The sequence below is a fragment of the Eschrichtius robustus genome, chromosome 11 (assembly GCF_028021215.1).
Source record: "Eschrichtius robustus isolate mEscRob2 chromosome 11, mEscRob2.pri, whole genome shotgun sequence".
NCBI classification, from domain to species: Eukaryota; Metazoa; Chordata; class Mammalia; order Artiodactyla; family Eschrichtiidae; genus Eschrichtius; species Eschrichtius robustus.
The window spans coordinates 66616313-66635899 of record NC_090834.1 but is presented as its reverse complement, the minus strand read 5'-3'; the positions used below and the strand labels follow the sequence as shown (position 1 = coordinate 66635899).

Here is a 19587-nt window from a genome sequence, read left to right as displayed (position 1 = left end):
TCTTCGTAACCAGGGCATTACTAATGAAAGGAAGCGGAAGCTGGAGCAGCAGTTACAGAGCATCATGGTTCTCAACCGTCAGTTTGAGCATGTGCAGAATTTCATTAATTGGGCTGTCTGCAGCAAAACCAGCATCCCTTTCCTTTTCAGCAAAGAGCTGGTAAGAAGAACTCCCACTCCTCAATCACTGACTTTGGGTTAGTAAGTGAAAACCATCTTTGACCAAACCCCACAGTGCAAAGGACCCAGGTGCTGGAATAGACCTGCCTTCCTCCAAGCAACTCAGCTGGGAAGTTCTGTAGTTCTGTCTTAGGTCATGGATCCAGGCATTAATACTAGCAGTGTACTGAACATTCCATAGGAAGTTATTGGGTTTAAATGGGGCCTAAGAGGAAAGGAGGAGTTGAGGATGACATTGAAGCGTTGGGCTTGGGAGGGTGGTGATCCCCAGGAAAAGAAGCAAGAATTTTGAAGGATGTTGATGGGGTTTATATTTGGATATGTTGAAGCGAAGGTGCCTATAGGGCATCTAAAGGGAGCTGTCCCAAATCTGTTTTGATAGGTGGGTCCGGAAGTCAAAAGAAGAGTCAGGGTTAGAGAGAGAGAGAGATGTGGGAGTCACTGGGATATCAGTGATATTGGAAGAGTGTGTGAAGGAAGAAGAGAAGAACAAATATGGAGCCCAGGGAAATGCCGTCATTTTCACATACAGGAAGAAGATGAGTGAAAGAGATGAGAAGCAAGCATCAGAAGTGAGAGGAGAAATAGGAGAGTGTGGTGCACAGAAATTAACAGAGTTTCAAATTTTAAGTAATCAGTGTTATCATTGCTACATAGGTGAAAGGGCATGAGTAGTGAAGCGAAGCCTTGAGATCTGGGAATCAGGAGGTCCCTGGTAATCTTCTGAAAGACATTCCCGCAAAGTAGAAGGGTCAAAAGCTAGAATGAGGAAGCTGAGGATGCGAGGTGAGGAAGTAGAGACAGAAGTGAAAAGAAGGGAAATAAGAAGGTAGCTTGAGAAGGAGACAGGGTTGGGATACTTTTTTAAAGTAAGGAAGACATTTGCACATGTTTATTTGGGAGAAGTGGTTGAAGGTAGAAGAGATGTGTGGTAGAGGAAGCATACTGGAAGGGCAGAAAGAAGTGGGATCTAGAGTGAACTTGTTGACCTTAAACAAGAGGCACTCCTTTTCTCTGAGATGGGAGGGCAGGAAGGTGTCAATATAATGTAGTTAAGTTTGGAGATAGGAGGGATACAAGTTTGAGGGAATTTGTCTTTTATGGTTTTTTTCACCCTCTGTGAAGTAGGAGGTGATAATGAGAGGGTTAGGCATTGGGTAAATGACATTGAGGAGAGAAGTAAAAATTTTAGATAGTCATTAAGGACCATGGAAGAGGAAGCTGACAAGATAGGAAGTGACAAGAAGAAGGACTGAAGGGTACCCCTGAGGGGAACGATCAGTGTAGCGACCCCCGATAACATGGCTTTGGGATGGCTGGATTGACCCAAGGTCAGACACTGGGGATGGGAAGGGAACTAGGGCACTAGTGACATTGTTACTGAAAATGATGGGACGCTGGGACGGCCCTATGGACTGCGGGAGCAGGGCTTGGGGAGTTCAGTGAGGCTGAAGAGCATGCTCAGAAAGAGTGAGAGCTGGTTATGATCAGGGGGTAGGTTGTTGGAGTTTAAGGTCTCATCGGTAGAATGGTTCTAGATGATGAAAATGGTCTAGATATGGTGACTGAACTGAAAAGAGAGGTGAAGATGATTTACATTAAAGAGATCAAGGAAGTAAGAGGCCAAGATGTTGATTAGGACATTGGTTAACTAGATGTTGGCAGGGTAGTTGGATACTTGCCAAAGTCCTAGATAAATGGGAGAGTTGGTGGTAGGAGATAGATGAAAGGGATGAGGGAGGAAGAGGGAAGTTGACTAGGATGTAATGGAGTTTTACAAGTGGATGGAAGGACAGCTATGGGGAACTCAGAGAATGTCTGCCCCCATTGGCTTTTCATGTGAGATTATGGTAGAATGAAAGGAACACTCTTGAGAGGCTGCCAGGCAAGTGATATTCTGAGGCAGAATTAAAATCATTTGAGGCCTGGAAGAGATAAGAATGTAGGCTTTCCATAAGCCTCAGTAAGAAGAAGGGGATCAGTAGGGGTGGGGGAAAGCAGAGGAATATGAAGATACTAAGGTGTAAGGAAATAAGCAAGCATATGGGGGAGGACCACAGGCTAAACAGCCATGACTTTGGCCCTTCAACCTGTCCAAAGAGTGAGGGAGAGGGTGTTGTCATTCAGGCACAAGATGCCCAAAGAAATGACCTTTGGTGCTGTTGTCAGATTGTGTTTCAGATGCAGCGATTGCTGGAGACCAACTGTAACACAGACCCTGGTTCCCCTTGGAGTATCAGATTCACTTGGGAGCCTAACTTCTGGACCAAGCAGCTGGCTTCCCTTGGTGAGCCCAGGGCCTACTCTGTGGCCCTGTGCATGATTGCTAAGAACACATATAGACCATCTGCTTAGCTTACTGGGTAGATCAGCATATGCCCAAGAGAAAGCACTCCCTGAGACTGCCAGTGGTCATGGAGTCATTCAGCAAACCTTTTTCTGGGGGTGATGAGGGTAGGGTTGGGGTGTGGGTGGGGAGAGTTGGTAGCTTAAATAGCGATGGCAATACAGGACTTTTGTAACAGGACCAGTTGAAATCTGAGCTTCCTATTCTGCATGAATGTCCCTGTTCCCTTGTTTTCATTGCTAGAAGAGACAAGACAGTGGCCCTACTCTCCAGAATGCTGTATGGCAGTGCATGTGTGTGTGGGCACAAACAGATATTTCAGTGACACAGAGAGGAGACAGACAGACAATGTCACACGTGTCCTTTGGTGTTGAGATATAAGCAGATAATTCATGACCTTGTGCATTTTTCTTCCCTGCTGCAATAACTTGCTGGTATTCAGTCTTTAGGCAGAATGTAGACAACTTGAAGTTGTGCCTGTGTTGACAACCTAATGGTAGGTTTGTTAAACTAATGGCCAACTGCTACCTTCATCTGGGCTGTTATTCTCAGTGAAAGTGTTTTGAACTTAACAGAGTGATAAATGATATATTTAGGTTTATTTTTTGCTTCCCTTACCATTTTGATTTAATTCAACAGACCTTTGGTGAGCACCTGCTCTGAGTCAGGCCCCACCCTGGCCACCAAGTGACCAAAGGTGAATAAAACACACCTCCTGCCCTCAAGACACTTGGTCTTCCCCTAAATAAGCCTCAGATGAGCTGAAGGAGCCGTTAGCCTGAAACAGCAATAGATATCATCTATTCATGCATGAGGGCCCAGGGGCCTCAGTCAGCAGCACTGGCGCCTGGCATTGACCCTGGTGTTAGAGCTTCCCCACTCTCTTCCATCCTACTGGCCCAACACACAGTTCCCCAGAACCATATTTGAAGACTTGCTCATTTGTCCTGGGGATGAATCTCCTTTGCCACTTTCCAGCACACTCCTTCTTCTCCCCCAGTGTTGATATTTTTTGGTCTGAGTCTCTCTTGGGCTATTCTGTTAAAAAAGAAGTAGGTGCTCTTTGAGGGAGCCCATCGTTTCTCTAGTGGGATACAAACAGAGTCAGGACTAAGCATCTGGTAAAAGCTGAGCTAATTTCTAAGTGTCCCAGGCCCCAAAAGCAGGTCTATATAGGTCCTATTGCTGGAAGCATTCTAGACTGAGTCTTGGGGATCAGGGGTTGAATTTCTTAATCTCTGCATCTGGTACAAGTTTTTTTGAATGCTATCCTTCGGTCCCAGGAGTGGGAGGTAGTAGAGGGGGAACAGCTGCAGATTACCTTTGGAAACACTCTCTATTCTGAATTTTTAGGCTGTATAACTACTGAGGGTGGACAGCTGTCCCCGGCAGATACTCCTGCTTATGGAAGCTTACAGGGACCGTCATCTTTCTATCAAAGCCACCAGTCCCCAGGGGCTCAGCAGGAGACTCTCAGCCGTCCCTCACACAGGTTCCAGTCTCCAGCACTGTGTTCCTCGTCTGTGTGCTGCTCCCATTGCTCCCCAGTCTCGCCCTCCCTCAAAGGCCAGGTCCCGCCACCCAGCATACACCCAGCCCACAGCTTTAGGCAGCCCTCTGAGACGGTGCCCCAACAGCTGAGGTCACTGCAGTGCTCCCCGCTGCTGCCCAGGGAAAAAGAACTGCCCTGCCGTCCTCATCCACCAAAGCTACTTCAACCCTGGCTGGAAACCCAGCCCCCTGCGGAGCAAGAGAGCACATCCCAGCGGCTGGGGCAGCAGCTGACTTCCCAGCCCGTGTGCATCGTCCCCCCGCAGGATGTTCAGCAAGGAGCCCACGCCCCGCCCGCCTTTCAGACACCCTCTGTCCAGGTGCAGTTGGGCCACCACCAGAAGCTGAAGCTCAGCCACTTTCAGCAGCAGCCGCCGCCGCCGCCCGCTCCGCCCCAGCAGCAGCCACCCCCACCTCTCCCTCCATCCCAGCATCTGGCTTCTAGTCAGCACGAGAGCCCTCCTGGGCCTGCCTGTTCCCAGAATGTGGACATAATGCACCACAAGTTTGAGCTGGAGGAAATGCAGAAGGACCTGGAGCTTCTCCTTCAGGCTCAACAGCCCAGCCTGCAGCTGAGTCAGACCAAATCGCCTCAGCATCTTCAGCAAACCATCGTGGGGCAGATCAACTACATTGTGAGGCAGCCGGCGCCCGTCCAGTCCCAGAGCCAGGAGGACACAGTGCAGGTGAGCCTCAGGGTGGCCTGGAACACATATTCTCCCTAGGACAGTGCAGGAAACACAGCCTCCCAATCACAGGGTGGCACAAGAGCACAGTTTCTTCATTTTAGGGTGGCCTTGAACTCAGCCCTCACAATTCAAGACTGCGCCGGGCTCCACCTCCCATCTCCGGAAAGCTCCAGAAAACAGAGTACTTAGCCCCAACATAGAGCTGGGCTTGATACTGTCCAGTGGCCTGGCTTAGTCCTGTCCTCCTGGGTGACACTAGGGACCTTGTCCATGAATGGAACTTCCTGAGCTGTGCTGGATTCTAGCTAGTGCCAGGGCAGAAGGGAGGCTGTCTCTTACCTTTGTAACCTCACTTGCCTTGCTGTAACTTGTGTATCCCAGACGGGGGGAAGGGCAGTGAGGATGTGCCCTACATGCTAGTGGGCAGCAACTTCATAACACTGAACAGATAGAGACTTAGAGTTTATTCCAAGCCTACTAATCTAGGAATGTTTTATATACACTATGTCATTTGTCCTATCAACAATGTTATGTAGGCATTACCATCTGTTTTTCTAGGTGCAGAAGTGGAGGTCAGAGAGGGCAAGCAGTTTGCCTAGAGATCATAAATCGTTGAGTGGTAGAGCCAAGACTTGGATCCAGGCCTGCTGACTGAAATGCCACAGAGGAGGCCTTGTTCTCTCCCTAGGGGGATTATGAAGGCTGCTCCTCTCCTTTCTCAGCTAAAAGACAATTGAAGAGGTGCAGTTTGTGTCTCTGGGATTTTTGCAGCACTCCACATCTTCATCCCTAACTCTTGCTTTTCTTTGTTCCCAGAGCTTCCTGTTCCAGCCCCTTCCTCCTCCCCTCTCACTTTTTTCATAGTGGTGTCTCCTTTAAACATGTAACCACATTTATATCTTCAAAGCAGCTCTACAGACTTTTACTTTATTACAAAATACAAGGCCTCACATTTATGCTTCAGCACTGACAGCTTCAGATCATGCTTCAAATGTCTTCCTCTGAGGCTCAGTTCCTTTGAGGGGATAGGGAATAATCCTTATGATGGCAGAGAAGGGTCTAGGGTTTATAGAGGACCATAAACTCTTTAAATATAAGTCAAAACTGTTATGATTGCTAAGGTGACTATGACAGAGTTAGCTCATAATTCTTGGTTTGTGTTCTATCCTAAGATTATGATATTAGGAAGAATTTAGATAAGACTAACTTTCTTTCTAAAAAAATTTCAAGCAGTTCACAATGTGTAGGTGGTAACAATGGGCAGTGCAGGGTGGGCATTAGCCTTTGCTGCTGCTGCTACTCTTTGCGGTAAAACCCACCCAAGTTCTTATTTTCTTCTCCAGGCTACAGATGAGTCCCCAGCATCTGAAGGCCCAAAGCCAGTTCTCCCTCTTGACAAGAATACTGCTGCTAACTTGCCCCAGGCATCTGGGGAAGAAACTCCTCACAGTGTTCCCCCACTGGACAGCGCCATCCAGCACTCCTCTCCGAATGTGGTGAGAAAGGTACTAACGGAGCCTGCTATCGCTGACCATACGGGACCCACTGCCAGTCAAGACCCCAGGGACCTGGATGAGGATGATTGGGTGGGGGGAGGAGTGTCCCTGTTCCATCCCTGGATGTTGCACAGCCCTGACTCATGCCTTCTGTCCTAATGAGTCTGCAAGGTCCTCCTCTACCCCATTTCCACCCACATACACTAAAAATGGGAGCAACTGAGCTTCATTTAGAGAGGAAGGAGAAAGGGAAAGAAAGCCAACTTATTGAACTCTCACTCTGTACCTAGAACTGTGCATGGTGCTTCACAGGGTGATTTCACTTAACCTTCCCAACAGTACTGTGAGGTGGGCACCCCAATTTTATAGCTAAGGAAACTGAGATCCAGGGTCCTACAGCTAGTACATAAGAGGGCTAAGGTTTATTTAAAATGAGAGTCCAAAGCCTGAACTTTCTCCTGTCTGCAATGAATGAAAATGGGGAAAATGTTTTATGTGGTCCCACAATCCAAAGTTTGTTGGCCTTAGAATTTGGATTAATGGAATTTATTGGGTGAGTGCTCTACAGGGATATCCTGCAGAGGTAGCTGAGCATCTGGGGGCACTGGGATCTCTTGGAGACAAGCTATTGGAGCCCTTCCTGTCCATCTACTTACCTGCTGGTGGAAGCGTTCATGGCAATAACCCAGAATCCCACGACTCCTCAGCTGTCCTACTCTCACCCCTGCCCTTCATCCCTACCCTGGTCATCCTCCTAGCTGGAACCTCAGTGCTGTGCCATGCCTTCCCATCAGCCCTCCATGTGTTCCTTGGCCCTGTTCCACTTATCCAATTGCCTTTTCTGGTCTAGTCCCCTCAACCTTCCTGGTACTTCCACTCAGCCCTGTACCTGAAGCTCTGTCAGCTATTCTGTATCCTTCCAGCCTGCACCCTCGGTCCTGCAGCATCTCTTAGGCTATACAACTCCAGTTCCACTAGTTGTTCTGTGTACCTACCCTTCATCATGTTTCTCCCAGCAGCACCATTGCCATATATGTCTTAGATCAGTCTAACTCAGTGATACTTGAGAATTTTAAAAAGTAAGAAATGGCAAAAATGAAATGTTAACTTGGAAATCCCTTGAAGTCTGGGCAGGCCTCTGGTACTAATGGCTTTTTGTCTATGCCCATCCTGCCCTATCCTTTTGAAAACTGTCTGGCCTAGAGGCCACAGAGATGCTGTAAATTGGTCCTTTGTGGCTCGTAGTGGTTTACATTCTTACACCTGGGGTAGATACCTATCCATCCAGCCATCCATCTATCCACCCATTTATGTGTTCACTCAATGTTTAAAAAATATATGTTAACCTCCTATTATATGCCAAGTATTTTTCTAGGTGTCGGACACACATTGGTGAATAAGAGTCCCACACTGGAGCTTATATTCTAGTGGGAGAGATAGTTAAACAAGCAACAACAGTAAAGTATGATAAAGTGCTGTGATAGTCATTGGGGTGTATAGAAGGAGCGCCTAACTCTGGGAGAAGGAACTGTTCACAGACTTCCTAGAGGACATGGTTTTAAGCTGAGATTTGAAGGAGGAGAAGTTAGGCTGGTGAAGGAGGGATGGGGGAAAGGCTAGAATAAATAGTCAAAGGGAATGGCAAGTAGGAAGGTCCAGAAGTGAGAGAAAGCCTGGGGTACTTAGGGGGTTTCAGATGATTTGGCTCAGTAGGAACATGAGATGTACTGGGGAATGGGAGTGATTGAAACCAGAGTGGTTGGAAGGCCTTGTAAATTATGCTCTGGAGTTGGGATTCAGTCTTGGGGGTTGTGAGGCGTGAATGAAGGATTTCTAGCAAGGAGGGACGTGGTTTGAATTAAATTTTAGAAAGGTCACTTTAGTTGTAGTAAGAGAGACCAAAATAGTACAGAGGAGAAATAGGAGAAGTTGAATGAAATCAGGTAATGATGGGAATGAAGAAGCAGCAAGGACTTCAAGAGATCAGATCACAGGAGCTTTTGGACTTGGAGTCTGATTGGCAATGGGAAGTGAGGGAAAGACAGTCCAAGGTGTGTCTTAGCTCACTGAGTTGCCATTCACCTGAGATGGGAGCATGGGAAGAAAAGCATATTTGAGGGGGAGGAAAAAGTTAAGTTTTGAATTGTTGGTGTTCTCCTGTGGAAGTTACATTATAAGATGAATGGAAGGCAGCTAGCTTTAGAGGTCAGTAGGAAGCATGGGCATTGCCAGTGCTCAACTGGTAGTGGGAGCCATGCTGAAAATGCTTCTGCTTATTTAATGAGTCTCAGTTCTGTTCCTCCACCCAGTACAGAGGAAAGGAGGTGAGCCACATGCAAGCATGGAGTCTGTGCTGCCTGTGTGGGTGGCCCACAGGGCGCTCTGAGCAGTGAGGGGAGGGGATGCTGCCCTTCTGTGTGGCTGCAGGGTGGCAGTGGGGTTAATGAAGATCCTAAGAGCTCTAACTTCTCATTCTGAGCCGCCCCTGGCCGTTAACCTGGGTTCATGCAGAGGTGTGGAGGGGCAAGTGGCCTGACATTTTTCAGATGTTTTGTAGGCTTCTTTGTGGCTTGGACTCCCAGAAAAAGGAACCTCAAGGTTGCCATCCTGGCCCAGAGGAACCTTTGGGTCTTGACTGAGAGAGGTACTGTTTATACACAAAGCTCCTGAAATAAGAAAAAGGGCTTTCTTTTTGAGGGAATTCATTGCCTTGAATCTGGGATTGGGCAGGGTGGGGGTATGAAGGTCAAGGTTACCAAACAACATTTTGAGCATCTTATCATTGATTGATAATACTTTGTATAGCATTTTCTACTTTTTTCATAGGTTTTTACATGGATTATTCCATTTTATCTCTTTGTTTATCCTAGCAATACTATGAGGAAGCCACTTTCTTACTCCCCTTTGAAAGATGTGGAAACTGAGACACAGAAAGGTTCAGTGATCACCTAAGAGTTACACAGCCAACTATTGGCAGTGTTAGGCCCAGAGCACAGGTTCCTGCCTCAGCCCTGTGTTCAATGATTGGGTTAAATTGCCTCTCTGTGTGCACTGCAGTGGGAGAAGTAGGACTCCACGTGGCCTCTCACCTGCTGGATTTTCCTATCTTTATACTCTCTGAAGTAGCCTGAGGCCTTGCTGGGGAGAGGTCTTAGGACCCAGGCTGGTTTGGTCTTGGCTATCTTTATCTGGTAAAGGCATTTAGCTCCCAGCCCACTCCTCAGCCTGTACTGGCCTGTGAGTGCCAGGGGACGTCAGAAGTCTATCTGAGGCCACAGACGAGAGGAACCTGCGGCTCCAGGCACTGCTCTGTGTGTTCCACAGGGACCTATTCATGCTCGGAGCTGCTTTGTGTCACCACATGGAGGACTTTTGTTACAGCTGAGCAGCTGTGCGCAAGTACCTAGGAGCTGGTACTAAATAAGCTGATGGTGAAAACAGATTGCTGCTGAAAATGAGAAGTGAAAGTTCTAGAATGGGTTTTCTAGCGGCTTGAGCTCTGCAGTCTCGGGAGCATTTTATCCCACCACCTTCCCTGCCTCCAGCAGGATGTTTTTGTATGAACTTGGACATTTGTTTGGCACTAGCTGTTGCCTAAGCTTCCTAATCTTGGTTCAGCCACTCTGAAGAAAGATGATGAAGAAAGACAACTCTGGAACAGAACCCCTTTAAATCCCAAGTGAAACTGGAAGCCATTTCGATGGCTTCATTTCATACTTCTTAACTAGTCAACTGCTGAAAAGTACACACATTCCTTTCCTCAAAACACTCATGGAGTCAAGGCTGTACACATCACAGAGAGCCCTATCTGAACCCCAGTTCACTTGCAAGAGGGACCTCTTTTCTGCTCATAATGTGGCCCCAGATCTTCAACAAAGGACTTTGAGGCCACCAAGATGCTGCTCAAGGCTTGAGAGGAGCCTTCGATGTATTTTCAGCAAATGATACAGAAGTAGTAGGCACTCCTGTGGTCCCGATTATTAAGAGTGATGCAGAAGAGTCAAGGATAATGACTCAGATGAATAGTGTTTATGTCATTATCAAAGCATTTTGATGCCTGAGCTCTTGATTTGATTTTTAAAACTCAGTGAGATTTACATTAACCTCTAGAGGAGGAAATTAAAGCCCAGAGATGGAAAATGATTTGCTTAAGTACATATTCCAAACCTTGACATAAGTGAATACTAGGCATCCCGCCTTCACAGTCTCTAAATACACTGCTACGGACCAGGTCATGGGTTCTCAACCTTAGCAACCGTCTTTTCCTCATAGTCTGCCACTGACAGCAGCTTTTCTCAGAATGTTCCCAGGGCTTGGTGAGGCTTTCTTAGGGCATAGCCTGTGTCCCAGTTAGCATGTGCAGAACTGTACAGAGATGTGTTCTGTCGTACAGAGCTAACACTCCCCAGGTCTGGCTCCCTGAATTTTGTACTCTCTAGGAAACCTGTCTCCTTCATTCTAACCTGATTTTATTCACAGACCAAACCCAAGATCTTTGTCTAGGTCTCCTGGTTTATGTGAAAACAGGTTCTTGTTCCTAGGCCTTAAATTTCCTTAACCCAGCCTGGGAAAAATACCTCTGGCTTAATTTTTCCTAGTCTCCAAAATTTGGGTTTTGAGGATTCTACTCATTCTGGCTTTCACTTCAGATTTACTGGAATCCACTTATTCTTTTCCTCTTCCTTCCACCTCAGACTCTGGGATCCTCTTTGCTTTTTCCATCTTCTTGTATCATCAGGGCACTGGGCAGTCTTCATTTCTTCTCTCTTCACCAGCCATGATTGTTTTCCCATTTGACTTTGGTCAGATATCAACATAGTTACATCTATAGCAATAGCCTGACTTCATACAAGAGTTTTTTGTTGAGCTGGAGGGGCACTCACCATCAGCAAGAGCAACTTTCCTATTAAAAATCAACTTGTGAAACCACTTGCAAGAAAAGTTAGTTCCCCCCTCAGGTGTCTGATTCAGCTGTCTCAAGATCTGCTGCTGTTAAACAAGTCTACTTAATCTGAAGCTGTTGAAATTCTCAAATATCCCAAGGATTTAATTCACAAATCTATTTACCTCCATCCTTGTCTCCTTATCTGTTTCCTTCAGCCAGGGTGAAGGCCTTCAGTATGTTTCCAAAACATGGCACATTGGTCTCTTCTTCTACTGTACATTTACATGGTGATGAGTTTTTGACAAGTTTAACTTCTAGAACAAAAACCTGAAAGCAGAAGTGAGCAGGCAAGGCTTCAGAGCAGCAGCAAGAACAGATGTCACAAACCTCACTCATTATATTCTATATGAGACTATAAGCCTGATCTAGTCAGCATTCTTGATCTAGCAAGCTTAGTTATATGGTTTTCTTAGGAAATTTTTAGTTTTCCTGTATTATAGCAGTAAGCAGAGTAAAAGCAGGAAGTCAGGACTTCTATAATGGCAGCTAACAACAGGGGAGAAGACAAGAAACTTCACCTGGAAATGTGCCACGATGTGAAGTCATTCACTGAAAGGACAAGCTAAGCCCTACATTCCTAGAAGTTCCCTAAAGCACCAATGAACTACAGAACACCCCAGCAATAGAGCTTCATCGAAGTTCTTTTTTTTTTTTTGTACCTGCTGTTTTCTTTTCTTTTTTTAAATTTATTTATTTATTTATTTATTTATTTATTTATTTATTTATTTATTTATTTATTTATTTATGGCTATGTTGGGTCTTCGTTTCTGTGCAAGGGCTTTCTCTAGCTGCGGCAAGTGAGGACCACTCTTCATCGCAGTGCGCGGGCCTCTCACTATTGCGGCCTCTCTTGTTGCGGAGCGCAGGCTCAGTAATTGTGGCTCACGGGCCCAGTTGCTCCGCGGTATGTGGAATCTTCCCAGACCAGGGCTCGAACCCGTGTCCCCTGCATTGGCAGGCAGATTCTCAACCACTGCGCCACCAGGGAATCCCCCATCAAAGTTCTTTTACATCACGAAGAAATGGTCTCGTTAGGCATCATGTGCTCTGTTTAGTAAGACAGGGTAGTGTGCAAAGCATTTTAGAAATACTCCCCTTCAAAATAATATTTTAAAGCTAACTGCATTTTGTTATCGAAAGAGGTATGTTTCAGATATCTGGAAAATTGACTTCTGTGGAACACCACCCTATCTGTGCTACTTTATCCCCAGCAATATTATCTTGCTGTAACAACCTGAAATTTGTATTAAACTCAGGGTATGTGCACCAAGTGTCTGTTTATTGACTTCTTAATCACATCATACTAGGGCACTAGCTTTCTACCTAATGGCACAAAATCAAGACCAGCCAACAGATTTCTAAGGCTGGGCCCAGTCTTGGATTCCTTTATAAGCTTGGAAAATTTGGGTAATCACTCTGTGTCTCAGTTTCCCTTCCTGTTAAAATGAAAGAACAATGTTTTCTCTGAATTTTGACAACATCTTGTGGCAATCGTTAGAATGGCAATATAGGCACATTGAACTCCAGCGAAAGATCTGGGTGGTGAGAATGGGGAGAGGAAAGGCAGCAGGTAACAGAGCACAGATCAACAGGATTAGATGGGTAAAGGACTACATAGGTGACTAGGAGAAGAGGTTGAAGGTCATACAATTCAGACAGGTCATAGGTCAGGCAGGTGGCAAACAGATAAAGAGACAGAGATAAAGAGATAAGAGACAAGGAGAACAAAGGCACAGGGACATACAGTTTGGGAGGAGAGAAAATTAGGGGCAAGTAAGGAGACACTAGGTCATGGAGGTAAGAGGGAGCTCCCTTCATACGTCAAAGATGACCTGAGCTGATTACCACAGTATGTTTTTTGCATTTTTTACTTTTCTTCCTCCCTGAACTAGAAAATAGTTTATTTTTACTTGGAAACCTCAAAATACTTATTTTCCCTCATGAAATCTGAAGGTTTTATATGTGAAGATGAAGTCAAGGTGCCAGTTAAGCTTGGCGGTGTCAGTGATTGCCCTATACAGACTTTCCAGCTGGCCATACCCTTTCACCTTCTCTCATTTGACCTCTGAACAATCCTGGGTGTTGGAGAGGGCAGGTGGCATCATCTCCATTGACATATGAGCTCCTCCTGTGTGTGAGGCACCAAATGTCAGACAACTTGGTCACATTCCCAAGTCCTTCTCCAACCCTAGTATGTTCTCAAGAAGACCTTTCCTTCCTCCCAGGCCCTAGAGACTCAGCCTGCTTTCCTGGCCCTGAAAGTTGGCCCTCCCCTTGCCCCTACTCACCTTGTAGCAGGGTAGAATGGAGGGTCTCAACTCCTCTCTTTCTTCCTGTACGTGAAATAAGGACCTTTTGTTTTAGTATTTTGTAGCTCTTCACTCCAGAGAGCCAGATGAAGTATCAAAAATAACTAACACACAGCATAATAGGTTCCAGAAATGCCACTGTATTTGCATAGCCTATAGATATGGGACTGGGGCCAGCTTCCTCATAGTACTCTCTCTGAGTCCCTTCTCAGAATTTCCCTATAGATGTTTCCCAGGTTCTTGTTACTGTTACCAGAGCTTTGCACCACTTACTGATAGCCTTGGCCTCCTTGAGGTTGGCTGTAGATATGGACAGGAAAGAGACCAGTCTACTCTTCAGTATCTTAGGACATGTTACCGACCTCATGCTGTCTGCTAGGTGTTGTGGGAGCAGGTCCAGCAGGCCCAGCTCAAAATAAGCTGCAACAGAGTTTCCACAATTCTTCCATGGCTCAATCTGCATGCCCTCTCTTCCATCATTATACTAACTCACATTTCATGATGTGCAATAAGTGATCAGGAAAGGGGAGTCGGTATCATACAAATGTGATCTCTACCCCTAATCTGGAAAGTTTTGTGTTTGGGGATTTAATCTTGTGCATATCTTGTGACATACAGCACATGACCATTATTACCCAGAATGGTCCCAGAGGGATTTTGGTGCTCTTAATGCTTGGCACCAAGGACCTCACTGAGAGTCATCTATGTAGATGAGATGACTGCATTAAATATACATGTAAAATAGGGAAAGGGTGAAAAAGTCCAGCTCAAAGGATTAGACAGTCATATATTACAAAAGGGAATGCAATGATCATTGGTTATTCTTATCCAAAGATAAGGAAATACAGAATATTAGAGAGCTATGTTAGTGCATTACCAGGACAACAAGAGGACGCCAAGGGATGCAGGCCAGGGCATGTTTGAGATAGCCCTTGGCCTCTGGCCTCAGTCCCTTAAGCTGGGCTCTATGCCTACTTTATCCCATTTGGTTTGAGCATTCCCCCCCCCCCCCCCATTGCTCTTTTTCCTCACCTTTTTTATCTTGGGATTTAGACTATACAGCAAATTGAAGGCTTTTTATTGAAGACCATTGAAATACCAAGAAACATATAAAAAGCAAACTTTTCTTTGGAGAAATAAAGGGTATTTAGCTCATCTACTTTTAAAACTGAAAATTAAGAATAGAAAATATAAGCTTTACTAAAGCAGTTAAACAAATAATAAGGGAAAAGTGTTGGAGGGAGAAGAAAAAGAGAAGAAAGAAAAAGGAGAAGAGAGAAAAGGTCAAGAGAGACAAAGAGCAGGTGAAGGAAGGACAAAGAGATGGAAGAACAGAATGTGGGAGAGATCAGGAAAGGGGGTGAGCACAGAAAAGGGCAGAGGCAAGCAGGCCAGAATGAAGAGTGTGGCTTTGGTGCCAGAGATCTGGATTCTAAATCTATAAAAATCCTATGTCAAATGTCATACTTAGTGGTGAATAGTGAAAGGATCCCCCTGAGATTAGGAATGAGAGTAGGATGGCTACTGTCACTACTTCTATTCAACCTCATACTGGAGGTCTTAGCTAGTGGAGTAAGGCAAGAAAAACAAATGTAAGCAAAGGGAGAAATAAAACTCAGTAGTCATAGGCAACATGATTTGTATGCACAGAAAATCCCAAAGTGACTTTAGTAAGGTCCCTGGATGCAAGTTCATGAACACAAACAAAGAGAAATGGAGATTTATAAAATTATGTTTTCAATAACATAAAAAACTTCAGATGCCTTTCTGAGCTTCATTTTTTCTCAGGTGTAAAATTAGGGCTACGACAAAAATAACAATAACAATAATAGCAGCAACAGCAGCTGGGATTTATTGAGTACCTTCTGCCAGACATTGCTCTAAATGTTTACATGGATTATTTCTTTTAACCTTCACAACCTTTTAATGTTTGCTGTGAGAATTAAGTGAGGAAATATATGTAAAACACTTAGCAAATTGCCTTGTGTATAATAAATTCTCAATAAATTTTAGCTATATAAAAATAGGCAGGTACTTCCCTGGTGGCGCAGTGGTTGGGAGTCCGCCTGCCGATGCAGGGGACACAGGTTCCAGCCCTGGTCCCGGAGGACCACACATGCTGCGGAGCAGCTGACCCTGTGCACTACAACTACGGAGCCTGTGTTCTAGAGCCCGTGTGCCACAACTACTGAAGCCCACGTGCCTAGAGCCCGTGCTCTGCAACAAGAGAAGCCACCGCAATGAGAAGCCCGTGCACCTCAACGAAGAGTAGCCCCCACTCGCCGCAACAAGAGAAAGCCCACGCGCAGCGACGAAGACCCAACGCAGCCAAAAATTAATTAATTAATTAATTAATTTTTTTAAAAATAGGCATTATTTTAGAGAAACTCATAGACTTAGTTGTTAGTAGAACTAAGCTGCTATTCATTTGGCTTACAATTTGTGGAATAAACAGTCATGCATTGTTGTTGTTTTAAAGAAATTGTGAATAGCTCATTAATTCATTTATTCAGCCAAGCACTGCTCTTGCATCTAGAAATACAGTGGATAAGCAAAACAGACAAAATCCACACTCTAATGGAGTTTATAGTTTAGTAGGAGAAATAGATATTAACCAAATGGTGTCACAGATTGTGCTATGAGAATAAGGTCCAGGAGTTATGAGAGCATAAAAGTGGGGAGCTGGTCTGGGTTAGAGCGAAAATTCACAGGTGAGCTGAATTCAGAAGGTAAGTGGAACAGGGGCAGGGCTAGGAGAATGTTCCATGCAGAAGAAGCAGTCTGTCTGAAGAGAGAGGCTGGCATGTTTCAGGAACTGAAAAATTGTCTGAGTGGCTGGCGTTCAGAGAATGAGGAGAGAGCTGTTGTATGGACTGTGGCTGCAAAGCAGGACAGGGAAGAGGGCATCAAGGCCTTAGGAGCCTTGTTGAGCATTTTCTCAGTGGAGCGCAGTACAGTTTTATGCAGAGGACTGATGTGGTCAGATTTGTGTTTTGAAACTCTCCACTGAGGAGACCACTACTGTAGTCTGGGAAAATATGAATGGGTAACCCAGGCTAGGACACCAGCAGCAGAGAGGAATAGTGGGAATATCTGAGAGATGTTTAAGGGGTGGAATTGATGAGGTCTGGTATCAGCTTGGGTGAGGGAGGAAGGATGCTCCACTGATGTCTTCCTCCGAGGATTCAGCTGGAAGAACTGGGTGACTAGGGTGACATTCACTGAGGTGAGGAGTCTTTTCTTCACTGTTAATTAGCTTTACTAACTTAATATGGAAACTTGAGAGGGTATTTGAAGTATTTCTTTTCCTGTGGAAATCTGAATGTCTTATTCATGGGAAAAAGAATGACAGGTTTATGACACTGATATTGGAAACTTAGAGATATTTACTCCTTGTTTCCCCTTCGATTTTCAAAAGATGTCAACTTATTATATCTTTTGTCTTAAGAAAAGGCAAGGATATCAAACTTATAAATTCCTGAAGGTTGCATTTAGAAGCAGTCTTCCCACCGTCTCCCTTCCATCAAATCTCTTTCTCCAACCTGCAAAACTGAAATGGATTCAGTGCAGTATCTATGTCTTTAACTTCTTTTTATCAAGCTTTTAAGTCTCTTCTGCCTAGGTCATCAAGCAGTTAGAAATGAGAAAGGAATTATGGGGGTTGGAATATTATTGCCTCATCCAATGATTGTCTAGATTGTCCATATTAAGATTTAACTGCTCTGATGTTCTCTGCCCCTGGATTAGAATGTCTTTGGCAGGTATAGCAGGGCTAGAAAAGACCTTCACATCTCTTGATCAAAGTCTTCAATCTGATGCTGGTGGTGCTGGAGTTGATCTGAACAAGGCTGTGAGAAGGCTCTGGAGTTTGACCCAGGTTACCCAGGACTGACTGGGGCTCCCCAAGCCTTGGCATTATCTCAGAGAATGTCTGCAGCAGATCAGGGTTTGAGCCTTCTGAACTTCCTCCCATTTTTATGTAGCAGAAACTATCCTGTAGGACCCCCAGAAGGGAAGAGAGGCCACTAGTGCTGTAGTCAGAGGGGAATGTGAAGTGGGAGGGTAGTCCTACAGTCTGACCCTTTGCTTAGGTACTGGAAAGGGGGTGAGGGATGTGGCTGATTGTGTGTGTGTATGTGTGAGTGTGTACCACCCTCAGGTCAGGTGGTAGGCTGTCCCTCTCTCTCTCCCTCTCTTCGTCTGTCAGTCTGTCTCTCTCTCCCTCTCACACACACATACACACATGCACACATGCATGCAAACCAATATCCTCAGCCGTGCCTGCCTCTCTGTGTCATAGCCCACCAGCCTCCTTGGTGTAGGGGAATGGAAATAGGACTTCATGTGCTGTCTGAGTTCCCTGCAGCTACCAGACTCTGAGGCAGAGTGAAATCTGAGCATGGAACTCTTGTGGGCTGCATCTGTCCTCTCCCTCCCACCATTCCTAGCTAACAGCCTGACTGTCCCCTGTCTTTGCTCCTGCAGCACTCCACTTCTGTGAGCGTCATGGGCTTTTCCAACACACTGGAGATGGAACTGTCGTCTACCAGGCTGGCGAGGACCTTAGAACCACAGATCCAGAGTGCGAGCAGCCTGACAGCTGCCCCACCCCAGGTGGTACCAAGCCTGCTGAGTGGCCCCCCGCCAACCGTGTCCAGCCTGGTGGGCGATCAGAACCAGGCTATGCCCAGCCTGACAGCCAGTCACCTGCCGACCATGCCCAGCCTTGTGCGTGGCACATCCCACTCCATGCCCAACCTGACGAGTGATCCCTCCCAGGCCATCACAAGCCTGGCAAGTGATCACTCTCAGACTGGGCCCAACCTGATGTCTGGTCCCACCCACACTGTACCAAGCCTGGCAGCTTGTCCTCTGCAGAGCGTGCCTCCGGCTTCTAACATGCAGTCGGAAACCGGATCCAGCTGCAGTCCTGGCTCTGGCCGAACTTCAGGGAGCCTGTGCCCTGGGGATGGGGCTGACCCCTCCCTGGGGAATGCCCTGTGTAAGGTAGGTCTTGGGGAAATGCCATTCAACTTCCTCTGCTCGTCGCTGGGCAAAAGGGTAGCCCCTGAAGGCCTTATTCTGGCCTTAGCTTAACAGCTCTGTGACCACCGACAGGAAAAACGTCTGATGTCTTTGATTCTTGTTGGCCTTTCACTTTTGAAAGATGGAAAATGAGGATTCTACCCGCTTCACTGACTCTCTGGGACAAGGCCCCACAGCCCCTGGTCCGGACACTTCCAAGGATTTGGCTATCCCCTCAGAACTGGAGGAGCCAATTAACCTCTCTGTGAAAAAACCTGCACTGGTCCCAGTGGTCAACAAATCCGTGGCCCTGCAGCAGTACCGGAGCCCAGAAGGTGAGACTCAGCAGCCTGCCTTTCGTGCTGACCACACACTTGAGCAGATGGGCTCAGCACTGCCATGAGAAAGAGGTCAGCAGAGCTGCTCTGAGCCTGAGGGAGCAGTGTTTCTCTCGGGCTAAATTCACTTCTCCCCCCAGAACTGACTTACTGATGCCTGTTCTGTTTCCCTCACTGTGGCCATGACTGATCCAGGCATGGCCAGAAATTAGCCTCCTTGTAAAATTCCCCATGCAAAATTTCGGGGGTCTGGGTTATAGGTAGGGGGAAACAGGAAGAGCACATCCCAGAAGGGCTAGCCTTGGCAAAATATTTTAGGGGAAAGAGCATGTCTGACTTCGGAGTGTGATAGATCTAAGTTAGTAGACCTGCTCTATCTCTTTATGTTTGAACCTGGGCAAGATACCTAACCTTTCTGAGTTAGTTTCTTTCTCTGTAAATGGGGCTAATCATAGCTACTTCATAGTCTATTGGGACAAATAACTACAGTGAAATCACTTGATGACTTACTCTGTAGTAACAAGAATTTGCCTTGCACCTGGCATTAATGTAGATTTGTGCCTCATAGTAAAGGGAACTTGGGCTGGTGGAGGTTGGCTCTGATTCTCTTCTCAGCTACCCACACCCCTTCTCAAATGCGGCTAGGCTAAGGCTCCTTCCTTCTGGAGAAAGTGAGGGAGTTGGGAAGTTAGCAACTGCCTAGTGAG

General features: G+C 46.1%; 1 protein-coding gene across 4 annotated transcripts in view; it reads left to right on the top strand.

Annotated features, from left to right (window-relative positions):
* TRIM66 (tripartite motif containing 66) overlaps positions 1–19587 on the top strand; it is a 72647-nt gene that overhangs the window by 31014 nt on the left and 22046 nt on the right. For all 4 annotated transcript variants that reach the window (XM_068556236.1, XM_068556234.1, XM_068556237.1 and 1 more), the window contains 6 exons: positions 14–160; positions 2350–2467; positions 3881–4764; positions 6111–6272; positions 18003–18524; positions 18685–18877. In XM_068556236.1, the coding sequence (XP_068412337.1) occupies positions 14–160; positions 2350–2467; positions 3881–4764; positions 6111–6272; positions 18003–18524; positions 18685–18877 (2026 nt within the window). The remainder of the gene's footprint in view (positions 1–13; positions 161–2349; positions 2468–3880; positions 4765–6110; positions 6273–18002; positions 18525–18684; positions 18878–19587) is intronic.